Source organism: Delphinus delphis, chromosome 1, assembly GCF_949987515.2.
Source record: "Delphinus delphis chromosome 1, mDelDel1.2, whole genome shotgun sequence".
Taxonomy (NCBI): Eukaryota; Metazoa; Chordata; class Mammalia; order Artiodactyla; family Delphinidae; genus Delphinus; species Delphinus delphis.
In genome coordinates this window covers 100,824,414-100,836,907 of record NC_082683.1, presented here as the reverse complement: position 1 = coordinate 100,836,907, position 12,494 = coordinate 100,824,414, and the positions used below count along the sequence as shown (strand labels likewise).

Here is a 12,494-nt window from a genome sequence, read left to right as displayed (position 1 = left end):
ATGAAAAATGGTCATTAGGCGGGTATGTGAAATCACCTGCAGCTAAAAGCCACCGAAATTGATGAGCGCGTCACTCCCCAGTCCTTAAAAGGGGAGCCATTTAAAAATGAGTTGATGCAGACAACCCTTTAGGATGCCACCGTCTCCTTTCTGCGTTAACTGAAATGATGCTTCTAGCTTCAAAAGAAGGAGCGGAAACCAGAGACATGTGATGGAATTGTCAGGAAATTGGTGGTAGCATGTCACCTGGAGATCACTGGCGTTGCAAGGCCCAGCTACTAATGCTAAAAATGCAATATCAAAGTGTTTTCCCTTTTTCAACTCAAGGGAAATAGGACTCAGAAAGCATAGGGGATTGAGAAATAGGTCATACACTTGTCACAAAGCTGCCGTGGGAGCGAGAGGGCTCTACAGGAACCATCTTGGAAGTAAAATGTGATTGCCAATTAATGTATTCATTCAACAACTATGTTTTGAGGGCCAGATCAAAAAAAAAAAAAACGATAAGGTATGCTTGGAAGCTACAAGTGGCCTTGTGGTGTGCAGAGTATTACAACCAGATTTGGAACTGAAATCAGCAGGCCCAAGAAATTTGCCACGTGTAGAATTTCCTCTGATTTTCCCACCAGCTCCAACCAGCAGTGTTCATTTGGCATTGAACTGAGTCCTGTGGCCACACATGCACACGGAGCTTTGCTGGGGAGAGGCCTCAGGAATCGGAGCCCCTGGGGCAGTTTCAGGGTGTTTGCTGTGAGCTCTGGAATTCTGATAGCCTAAGAATGAAATATTGTACAAATAAGTGAATTTTCCTGGGGAGCTCTTATTTCAGAAGGAAAAGGGGCTGAGTTAGCTTGTTTGCAGTGGGGAGCAGGTCTGTCCTCCTCCGAGCCCGGTGCCGCTGTCCACTGTACCCCAGCCTCCGCAGGAGCACCCCTCTCTCCTAGAGTCCACACTCTCAGAAGGCTTTCCCCGCGGTGTACAGCCGCGCCCTCATCTACCTGACTTGGGAGAGCCCAGCCCTCTGGTGGCTTCCTGGATGCTTGTTGGAATGTATCCCCAGCGTGTATCGCTAAGCAAAGAGGGGCAACCGTAGACACAGCCAGTCCAGAACTTCAGATTAAGTGTGCTCTCTCTCTATCCTCTCACCCAACAAACACTAACCGAGAATTCTGTCTTGTTCCTAGCATATGCTATGTAGGGTGAATACGGTTTGTTTAAGGACCTAACATCTATAGAGAGAGACATAGATGAGAACCCACAGGGGTACGACATGGAAAAGAGTAGGCTGGGTCACATCATAGTGAATCCCTATGTGGCTGGAGTGTAGGATGGATAATGTCCCCAGTGGGTCCAGTCTCTAGTGACTCGAAGCAGAATCTGTAGACTGTATCATGTAGCAGCGAAGAGGCAATGAACATTGTAAGTAGGAAATCGGTACAGTAAGGTGGCCCACCCAGGAGACATTCCATGAGGGAACTGCTCCAGTGGGGTGGGAATCGGGGCTCGAGGCTTTGCGTGTCCAGCCTGGAGCCCTCTTGCCACTCTTACCCCCATTAGTAAAATGGAAATGTGTATAATACGTGCCTTACTTAGTGGCGCTGTTTTGAGGAGCCAAAGAGATGATGGAAATAAAAGAGCTTTGAAAAATAAAGAAAAATTTTAAAACAATAAGGTATTTCGGCAGTGGGACCAACAATAGTATTATTTTTAATACAGTATCATTTCTCTCGTTACCACATCCATTCCCCATGAAATTATTTTTTTTAGAGAAAAGGAAAAGGGAGGAAGTGGCTGAGCCTGCCTATTGGGAAATAAATAAATACCCATCTCAGGACCTCGGAAGAGCAGGGCTTCCCGGACCCTGAAAAGGGCCCTGAGAACAGCCTGGGTGGTGCAGGGAGCAGAGCAGCCCAGCCTGCCGCCTAGTCTGTCGGGGAACAGAGAGGGCTGCCCACAAACAACTGTCAGCACCCAGAGGGGCCCCTGGAGACACCCTGCAGGCCAACCTCAGGGTTTCCCCACAGAGGTGGGACGCCAGCTCCCCGCCCTCTCGTGGATGGGAGTGGTTCCCAGCTGACTCACATGAATGAAATGCAGAAAATAAAGTTGAGGTGATTGGCATTATTCTAAGCAAGTCGAGCGCCAGGCCCCATATTTTGTTCTAACTTATCTCAGGATCAGAAAAGGAAGTAAAAAACTGGCTTGCTTTTATTTCTCTCAGAACAAGACATTTCTGCCCTTCTCTTTCTCTGTGGAACAGCTGTTCCTGTGGCTTGACTTCAGAACTAAGTGAAACGACCACCCAAGTTAAGGCCGCCGTTATTGTTGGAGAGGCAGGATGGGATAATGGTGATAAGCTAGCTTTAGAGGCAGATGGGTGTTTTTATCCCAGCTCTATGATCTTGGGCAAGTCACTTAACCTTTGGGGGCCCAGTTCCTCTGTCTAAAAAAATGGAGATAATAATGGTACCTGCTTCGTGAAGATTAAATTAATAAATCTGTGCTAGGCGCTTAGAATAGTGCCTGGAGAAAATAAGCCCTTAAAATAAATGTAGCTAATATTATATTAATAATAACATTATTTGGTGCATATTACCTTATCGCCTCCCCTCACTGGCTATTTTCTTGTAACACTTACCACCTTGCGTGCCTCCAGTGTATATGGTACTGCCTTCTAGAGTTTATCATTCACACAAAACCATATTGTCTCATCGCTGTGCCCTCCGCCCCTCTCCTTGACTAAAAGCTCCCCTCTTCCGTTCCACCCACTCCCTGCTTCTCCATCTGAGCCTGGGCAGATCAACGGCCCCCCTCCCGTCCCAGACACTTTGTCCTCAGGGCCTCTCATGAGATGGGGACAGCCACTAATTCCAGAGTGCCACGAGGGCCACGGGCTCCTAGGACGGTAGGGGTTCACGTCCCAGCTCTGGCACTGGCTCCTCACCGCCCCTGGACCCACTGTCGCCAATCTCTGTGCATGGTATTAACGCCCACTTTACAGGGGTGGCGGAGATCTGACAGGTGAAGTGCGTGGCACGTAGGAGGCGCTCGCGGATGACTAAGCGTAAGCTGTGGGACACAGGCGATTTCCGATCCTCGCTGGTTGTGTGAGCCTGGGCGGCTCCCTTCACCTCTGTAAGCATGGGCTTTCTTTGTTCCCTGGGGATTACAGCAGCCCCTACCCCTCATGAAGCTCTCAGCAGGAAGCCTTCCACAAGGGTTCCCTTTATCCTATGAACAACTGAAGGCCCTGCGGGGCCAGATGCCTGGGGCAGTGGTGGCAGAGGCTGGGCTGGCAGCACTGGTGCCGGGGAGAGGGCCGATCTGGAGTCGTCAGCCTCTTCTCTGGCCTCTTCCCCCAGGGCTCTACGTGCTGGCTGGAGCGGGGGCCCTGATGATGGCCGTGGGCTTCCTCGGCTGCTGTGGAGCCACGCGGGAGTCCCAGTGCGTTCTCGGATCTGTAAGTGGGGCGAGGCGGGGAGGGGCCTGGCCTGAAGGGAGCTGGACGTTCTCTTTGTCCCTACCTCTGTGGAAAATGTGAAAAAAAACAAAAAATAGGTCATTAGTGTGAAGACGTTTGGGGAGAAAAAGTGCCGCATAATATTTCACAGTGAGCGAGGCAGCTACAAGATTCCCATAGTCAGGGAAGCACTGTTATCGATAAGAAAAGTACTGCTGTTTGAGATCGGTAATTTAAACAAACATACCTCTTGTGGTTTATTTTAAGCCTATTTAGTTTAGTAGCCTCTGGTTTTTAAAAAAAAAATGAAATAATTTCCGTTAACTGCTATACATCCAGTGCCAGTGTGACCTAAGAAAGAAGAGGAGCAGGAAGAAAGTTTTTGTGTTTCTCCATGAGGAGAAATGGCAGTTTTATTAGGCGGCCTCTCCTTACTCATTGCAACCTTTGGTGTTTGAACTGTGGCTGCTTCTCCTGATCTCTCTCTTTTTTTTAAATAAATTTATTGATTGATTGATTGACTTGGGGGTGTGTTGGGTCTTTGTTTCTGCGCACGGGCTTTCTCTAGTTGCGGCGAGCGGGGACCACTCTTCATCACGGTGCGCGGACCTCTCACTATCGCGGCCTCTCTTGTTGCGGAGCACAGGCTCCAGATGCGCAGGCTCAGTAGTTGTGGTGCACGGGCCCAGTAGCTCAGCGGCATGTGGGATCTTCCCAGACCAGGGCTCGAACCCGTGACCCCTGCGTTGGCAGGCAGATTCTCAACCACTGCGCCACCAGGGAAGCCCTTCTCCTGATCTCTTGCCATGTAAGATTTCTAACTCATTCCCTCAGTTCTCTATTCTTTCTCTTTCCCCTGTTGCTGAGCATCTCAGGTCTTGTTTATCACTGAACTTAGTTTAATCAGAGCAGACCCCGAGATTGGAACAGAAATCTGTCCAGAAGGACACCCTTCACCTCCACTTCCACCTCCTCTGGGAAGCCATCCAGACCACGCAGTCTCAAGTCACCCCCTCCCCAAACCCAGTCCCACCAGCCACTCTCTATCTTCTGGTCTTATTTTATATCTTTATAGAATCTCTTTTGTTCATCAAGTAGTCACTGAACATATGGGTGCCGGGTGCTGTTCTAGGTTGTGGGATTTCTATATCACTCTCTGAAATTAACTTACTCTTTTATTGCTTACTCATTTATCATATCCTCCTTTCTCTACTATAAGGTCCCTGAGAGCAGAGGCACTGAGATCTTATCTTATTCACCACTGTATACCCAGTATCAAGGACAGTACCTGGCACAGAGCAAATGCTCAATAAACAATTGCTGAATGAATTAATGAGTGAATGAATGTGTGAACAAACTACGGATGAACTAAGGGGCCACATGCTTCCTGCTAGATCTCTTCAAACTAATAACCTTGCCTAGTGCTTTTCAAAAGGAACTAGAGTCAAAGAGGTTAAGTAAACTGAAAAGGTATTGAATTAATGAAGTTAGTATTTTCTCTCCTCTACAGTTTTTTACCTGCCTATTGGTGATATTTGCTGCTGAAATAACCACTGGAGTATTTGCTTTTATAGGCAAGGATGTAGTAAGTAAATATTACTTATAATTGTTTTTTAACGATGGTTAAAGTGTTCTCTTTACGGCAAAGGTCATGAGAATATTGGTACCCACAGTGATATTCCAAAGCCAAATAACCCCCACAATAATCGTTTATGCAGAACTTTTTAACCTAGGAGTGTGGTGTGGACTTTCATTAGATATATAGAGGGGCCTATGTTTTTTTGTAACAAAAGGATCTCTAATTTAAGATGATCCTGTTTGGAATGTGGGAGGAGTTAGATTGCAGATATGAGAAAGAAGGATGGGGAAGAACACGCATTCTCATCCCTTGTTAGCCTGTCCTTTGTCCTTAGGGTTTGGCCTGGGCAGAGGCCAGGCCATCCTCAAAGACTATAGGCAGCCTCCTGCGTGCCAGTGAAGCCAGTTTAAGATTTTTGCTCAAACTATAGGTGAGCAGAATAGGTTGTCAGGAGAATCCACAGAGGAAGGGGTCTTTTTAAGTGTAAACATGCAGTGGGGAAGAGAGGAGTGAAATGGAAAAGGAGGAAGGATGGAATCTTAAGTTTACTGGATTTTACATAAATTCATGTGCTATCAATATTGTGTTTATGAACTTATTTTAGATTTTAAAAACGGTAAACATGTAGAATAAGTAATGTCACCTCCTCTGGAATTTGTCTAAAGTAGCTGGTTATATTTGTAGGTTAGAGGAATTGGATCTTATGACTTCTTGAGAGCCTATGGATTTGGGGATCACATGCAATTATACTAGAAAAAGCATTCTCTACGTTTTCTATGATATTTGAATGCTGGAACAGTTTTCCTTGGTCGTGAACACCTTTTAAACCATGTCGTGAAAAGACTTGAGTACTTGTAACCAATGGAGTCCCAAGAATGCATAGGTTTCTACCCTGGCTGTGCACCAGAATCACCTGGCTGGGGCCCAGGAATCTGGGGTTCAGCTGTTGCTGATGTCCATTCAAGGTTGAGAACCTCCACTCTAAGAAATCTTTCTAGTCTATGAAAATTCTTCTTGGTTAATCTATCCTTCCATCTTCAGAAGCATATTAGAAACTCCAGAATCTATAATCTGTTCCATATAGGCAGAATTACCCTTAAATCCAGATAAACATATGGAAATGCCATATTTTTGAAGGGTAGGGAAGAGGGGCTTTATTCTTGATGAAAGGGGAACGTTTGAAACTTCTCACTCACGTCCTCTTGTTTTCCTGGTAATTTTTCAGGCTATACGACATGTTCAGACCATGTATGAAGAAGCTTATAACGATTACCTTAGAGACAGGGAAAAGGGAAATGGGACTCTCATCACCTTCCACTCAACAGTAAGTGACTTTACTTCTTCCTTAAAATGGAATCTTCTAAAGATTATACATGAGCCAGGTTCTCTCTAATCACCTAGATTAAAAATAAATTGAGTGAAGCCAGGCAACTGCATTATATGTCTGCCTTCGTGGGAGCCACGGTTTGCATTATGTGTAGAACCTAGAAGAGAAAGAGGCCTAACACAGAGTCGACAGAAGGAAGTCAGGACATGCACCCAAAGGGACAGAAGCGCACACACAAATAAGAACATCGAGAAAGCCGCCCAAGTAAATATCAGGTTCTCTCAAGAGTGGCCTTGTGGGGCTTCCCTGGTGGCGCAGTGGTTGAGAGTCCGCCTGCCGATGCAGGGGACACGGGTTCGTGCCCCGCTCTGGGAAGATCCCACATGCCGTGGAGCGGCTGGGCCCGTGAGCCATGGCCGCTGAGCCTGCGCGTCCTGAGCCTGTGCTCCGCAACGGGAGAGGCCACAACAGTGAGAGGCCCGCGTACTGCAAGAAACAAAAACAAAAACAAAAAAAAACAAAAACAAGAGTGGCCTTGTGATGTAACAGAAACAGCTGTGACCTTCAAGACAGAAAAGCTTATCTCTAGCTGCAGCTGTGCCATGGAACACTTTGTGACCTGAAGCGAGTTCCTTGCCTTCCTGATCCTCACTCAGCGCCCTCAGTTGTAAAATGAAGGGGCACATGAGACAGGCACGCTGCTTTTCTCCCGGGACATCCTGTGAGAACGTGCTGTCAGTGCAGTGTTCTCAGCTACAGGCAGTTCATCAAGGAAGGCTCCCCGGGGGAGATGGGCCAGGCCAGTATCATCCTGATTTCTCAACCCCTGTCATATGGAGAAGTAGCTATGAACTCCTGGCCAGGTGTTTTAAGGTAGCCCAGTTCTTGTCTGTCACAGGTCTGTCCTGGAAGGTGCCAACCATTTATCCTGTTCAGCTGCAGCTGCCCCAGGGACATCAGACAGCACACAGGTTCCTTTGTCTTCGAAGGGCAGCCGTAAGGCAGGACACCTGTTGGCTGGCCAGTATTCAAGCCCCAGTCTTTTAGCCCCTGGGGTTTACTGTGGTCACTTCTCCTGTCCGTCCCAGGCTCTCCCCAGTTTATGAGCCTTTCCTGAAGCTCATAAAACTTTAGCTATCAGCAAGGCTGAAAGGAAGAATCTAAAGACCTAACTCCTGTCTAAAAACAACAGTTTACACAGGCACTGTGAGCTAGCTTCTTGCCTTGTTTGCATTGCCTTCAATCACCTCCTGTCATAAAACTTGGACAGATTTGGTGAAGTCCTTTCTTGCTTTGCTAGCACGACTCTGTGACTCTTCATACTGTCTCCAGAACGGCCTCTAGGTTGTAGTGTCAGGCCTCAGAGCTGTTTTGCGGCCTCAGCACGCCCAGTCCTTAGCAGTGATACCCGGACTTGTAGCTTCAGCTTCTCCCTCCTTGTGCTAAAAGCTCTTTTCGGACTCTCTAGTTTCAGTGCTGTGGAAAAGAAAGCTCTGAACAGGTCCAACCGACCTGCCCAAAGGAGCTCCTAGGACACAAGGTAAGCTTCTCTACCAGGTTCCTATCCTGCCCGTGGTGTTAAGATGGTTCTTGCCCTTGGGGTGGAGGGGTGATTCTGGGAGGCCCTCTGCCAGTGGCTTCTAGCCTCAGCTTTATTCTATGCAGAATAAGTGAGGCAATGATGAGCCCCAGGCTCCTGGTACCCTGGGGAATAATGGTGTGCTGACTTGCCAGTAACGATGCAAATGCAGTGGCATTAATTAAGCTCACCAGGGCCAGAGGTATGCACCCTAAGGACGTTGGCCCGTACCCTTCCAGGGGTGTCATCGCACTGATAAATGCTTCCTTTATTAAGTGCTGCGTGGCAAGCACGATGCCAGGTTCTGGAAACTCTAAGGTGAAAAACACATGGTCCCTGCCTCAGTGGCCTCACAGACTAGTCAAGGGAGCTGCTGCTTGACAGAGCACAGTATCTGTACAGAATACAGTGGAGTCAGGAAAGCTTGCAGAGGATGGATCCTTGAGCCACGTTTTGACAAAGGAAGGTCATTCCAGGCCCAGAAAGCAGCAAGAACAGAAGCATGAAATTCCAGGACTGGAGGAGAATCGGGAGTCCAGGGGGAATGGTGAGGGAATTTTTGAAAAGGCAGGCAATGGCATGGTTTTATACCTGGAAGTTTGGAGAAGCCGTTGCTTTTAGCAGAGGATTAACATAATCTGTTTTACATTGTTGAAAGAGCACTCAGGCTGCTGGGTATAACTGGTAGAACAGAAGGCTGGAGACCAATGGAGGGAGGCCGCTTAGGTGGCACTTATGTTTTTCCTGGTGAGAGAGGATGAGGAACTAGAGCAAGTCACGTACCGTGGGGAGGGAGAGGAGGCGACAGATACAGAGACGTCCAGGGGTAGAGTCAACAGGCACAGGTGACTGACTGGGTGTGATTGGGGAGTGAAAGGGAGGAAGCTAAGACTTCAGATGCCTGCCTGGCTACAGAGAAGGAGAGGCTGAGTGTGTAGGAAGGAAAGGAGATAAGTGACAGCACAGGCTTCCTGAGGAGATGAGAGAATAAGATCCAGAGCCAGTAAAGGGGTTGACTTTCAGCAGAGCAGGGCACTTCTTTGGCTTTAATGAGAAGGAAGTAAGAAGCAGTGTGCCTTTCTCATCCGCATGCTCACTGCCTACAGCAGCACCTGCCACCGGATGAATGGAGTGTGTAAGTTTATAGGTGCAGGTGAGGAAGGTTGGAAGAATTTCTACAGCTTGACTCCAATAAGTAAGGGAGCCACTATCTACAGCAGTGGTTCTCAACTTTTACCAGAATGTATTGTAATTATTTTTGTGAGTCTGTGTCCTTCTCTAAACTGTGAGCTCCCTGGGGGCAAAAGTAACCATGTCTTATTTTCTCCATATCCACCATGCCATTCTGGTGACTAATGCAAGGCAGATATTCAAGAAATATTTGTTGAATGAATGAATGATGAATGAATGAAGTATGACAGGAGATGTGAGGATAGCAGTAAGAGTTTCATATAGCTTAGGTGGGTATCAGAGACAGCTGACCATTGACAAGTAAAAGGACCTGGGCAGCCTAAGGACAAAATTGGGTTGAGAGAATACCTCTGTATTTAAGAGGACCAAATAGAAGTTGGAGAAACTAATTGCAATTACAAGTGATCTGTTCTGCCCCCTGTCGAATATTCCTCCATCCGTGAAGGTTCTTTGGACCTACACTGCACAGGTCTCTATGGGACACAGATGAAAGAATAGGGCCACCCAGCCCGGCCGCCATAGAAGAGAACAGTCCTCCAACCCCCAACACTTGGCTTTCCTTTGTTAAATTTGAATCTATACAGACTTTATAGGTTCTTACTAGGTGATGCCTACCTTATATAGTAAATTGCACTAAGTATGTAGAAAGTCTTTTAAACTATAAATGACAATCCAAAGGCAAGGGGCTATTATTTTGGGGATATTTTACTTTTTTTTATTTGCTGAAAGTCAGAAGAGGCCCCAAAGTTTTAATGCCTCAGGTCCCAGAATAGCTTCATCCAGCCAGGTTTCAGGGCTTTGAAGCAGCCATTGGCCTAAATAGGAAAATTCCACCAAAAGGAGAGTATTGTCATTTTTCCCCCAAAAACACTTTTGCTTTAAATTTATCAGAGTGATATCTGGGAGGAATGGTTTAAATATGAACAGAAGCTGACATGGGTTAACTCTCACAGGATGCTCTGTAGAGAAGGAAAGGATTGGATCAGGGTGATGATTCACACATACCACCAGCTGTTATTCCTGACTTCTTCTTTTCCAACACAGAATTGCATTGATGAAATTGAGCGCATCATCAGCGTTAAGCTCCAGCTCATCGGAATTGTCGGTATTGGAATCGCAGCCCTCACGGTAAGAAAGTTCCAGAACATACCTTCTTTGACACCTAAGAAGCCTTGAACCTTTGTATCTTGTTTCTCTTCAAGTGTGATATGGCAGTATCTTAGGAGAGATTTTTCGTAAAAGACAAAGATGTTTTTGACAGCATATCTAAGAACAAAGCTAATTAGATACATCAATACTTAGTTCTCTCAAATATGATACAAATTTCAATGTTAAGCTAATTATGACTTTGAGTTTATCATTGCAATAACTTCCCATTTTAAGGTCACCAAGCTTAAACTAGATGAGTGATTTTTAATTCTGGGTCTCTTCCTTTGTTAGATATTTAAGACAACATAGATTAAACTCTCTCACCTATGATTTGCAGAGGTAGCACAGTGTAGTGATTAACAGTGCAAACTCTGGCATCACACTGTCTGGTTACAACTGCTAGCTCCACTACTTACAAACCCTGGGGTCACTGGAAAGTTTCTTAATTTCTCTGTGTCTCAATTCCCTCATCTGCAAAATGGGGATTTTAATATATCAACCTCAGAAAAGTGTTGTGACAATTAAGTGGAATAATACATATAAAGTATTATTAGGAATTAATTCATATAAAGGGTCTGGAACATAGCACTCAATAAATGCTAGCTCTACATAGAATCTGAGTGTTCCCAAGCCCTGAATCCAGGCGAACTATATATGGAAGTGTGAAGCATAGTGCATCCTTGCACCTGTAGGTAGCTCAGTACTTCTAAAGTACAAAAGAAGAGTGTGCAAGAGTTCATAGGGGCAGAAGGCTATGGTAAGTGTAGCAAGAGATGACACTGGAGAGGGTTATGAGGGTCCACATAATTGTGTTCTTTGTGTGACTTTTTGATAGGTTGGGCTTTATCCTTAAGGTAGGGGGGAACCACCCAGGTTTGGAAGGACCTGTAGTGCAGTGTGGAGGTAAAGTTGGAGGGAAGTAAGATTGGAGTCAGGTAAGCCCATAAAGAGGTGATTCCCATTGTCCAAGGGCTGAGTGATAATAGTTAATGCTAAGATAATACTTACCCTCTAGCCCTCCTATGTAGATTAATTCATGGCGTAAGCTGAGGCAGGGGCAATGGAATTGTGAGGAAATCAATGAATTGGCAGTTCTCAGGGGACACACAATCATCTTCCCTCCTTTCTGTATTTAGAGCACAGAGGGCTGGGGCAGTGGGTGAAAATACTATGCTGAGGACCTCTGAATCCAGGGTCTTCTCTCAGGCCCTCCCCACCCGCCCTGGGGCTAGCCTGATGGCCAGTCTGCGGCTTCCCAAGGACAATTCTGAGGCAGATGGTTTGAAAATGTTCTGCATTAACGGAGGTATCAAATAGATGCTCCCAACAATTCTACAGTCTCAAGGAATGAGCATTCTAGAAGTGGTCACCCCTGACTCATGACAGTGGCAGGATGAGTTTCTTTCTGAGGGGATCCCTTTAGATACAACGAGGTCTAAGCAGGGGTTGCATCCAACCTTACAACCACGGAAAAGGGAAAGGCCCTGTGTTGGCCATCGTGCCTCAGAAGAAACGCCCAGAGTTTCTTCTTTAATTCTTTTCTTCATAAGGTAAGAGTTTCACAATGTAATCAGTTAACAAAATGTCCATTAGGTGTCTCCCCTGCCACACACTGGTACTGAGTTCTGTCAGCCAGAAGCTTGGATCCCTGATCCCAGCTATTCCCTTAAGTCTGCCCCTTCCCCTCCAATAACTGATAACACATGCCTTTTTAAATTCAGCATTTACAGATCCTAGTCTAATGTAGGATGGGATTGAGGAGAGAATCAGAGAGATATGGTACTGATTTCTTTGAACAAACATTGAGAGTAGTCTATGAACAACGCACCTACAGATAGCATATCATAGGCTCTGCAAAATTAATAGGAGAAGTGATTGAGGACAAGAAGGATTTTTTGGCATCCTTCTATTCAAACCATTTAAGTAGCTATTAATTTTGCTAAATATTTGTCTTTTCAAAGAAGCATCCAAGTGGTAGAAGATGTCAGTAGTACCATAGTACAAACACCACAATTTATGCTTTGGTAAAACTATTGAGTTAAATAATAAAGCATCATGTACACTTAAAAATGAACTGGGAATGAAGGGATGCTCCACTTTTTAATATGTGGTCACTGTTGCAAAAATTCAAAGCTTTGCCAGCAATAGAAAACTATTTAGACTGCAAGTGTATTTAAACAAGTGGTTACAAACACATTTTCCAAAATAA

The 12,494-nt window shown here is 45.8% G+C and overlaps 1 protein-coding gene across 1 annotated transcript in view; it reads left to right on the top strand.

The window, feature by feature from the left end:
- TSPAN2 (tetraspanin 2) overlaps positions 1-12,494 on the top strand; it is a 39,821-nt gene that overhangs the window by 20,925 nt on the left and 6,402 nt on the right. Inside the window, exons 3-7 of the mRNA XM_060027716.1 lie at positions 3,363-3,460; positions 4,971-5,045; positions 6,265-6,363; positions 7,835-7,906; positions 10,181-10,264. Coding sequence (XP_059883699.1) covers positions 3,363-3,460; positions 4,971-5,045; positions 6,265-6,363; positions 7,835-7,906; positions 10,181-10,264 — 428 coding nt within the window. The remainder of the gene's footprint in view (positions 1-3,362; positions 3,461-4,970; positions 5,046-6,264; positions 6,364-7,834; positions 7,907-10,180; positions 10,265-12,494) is intronic.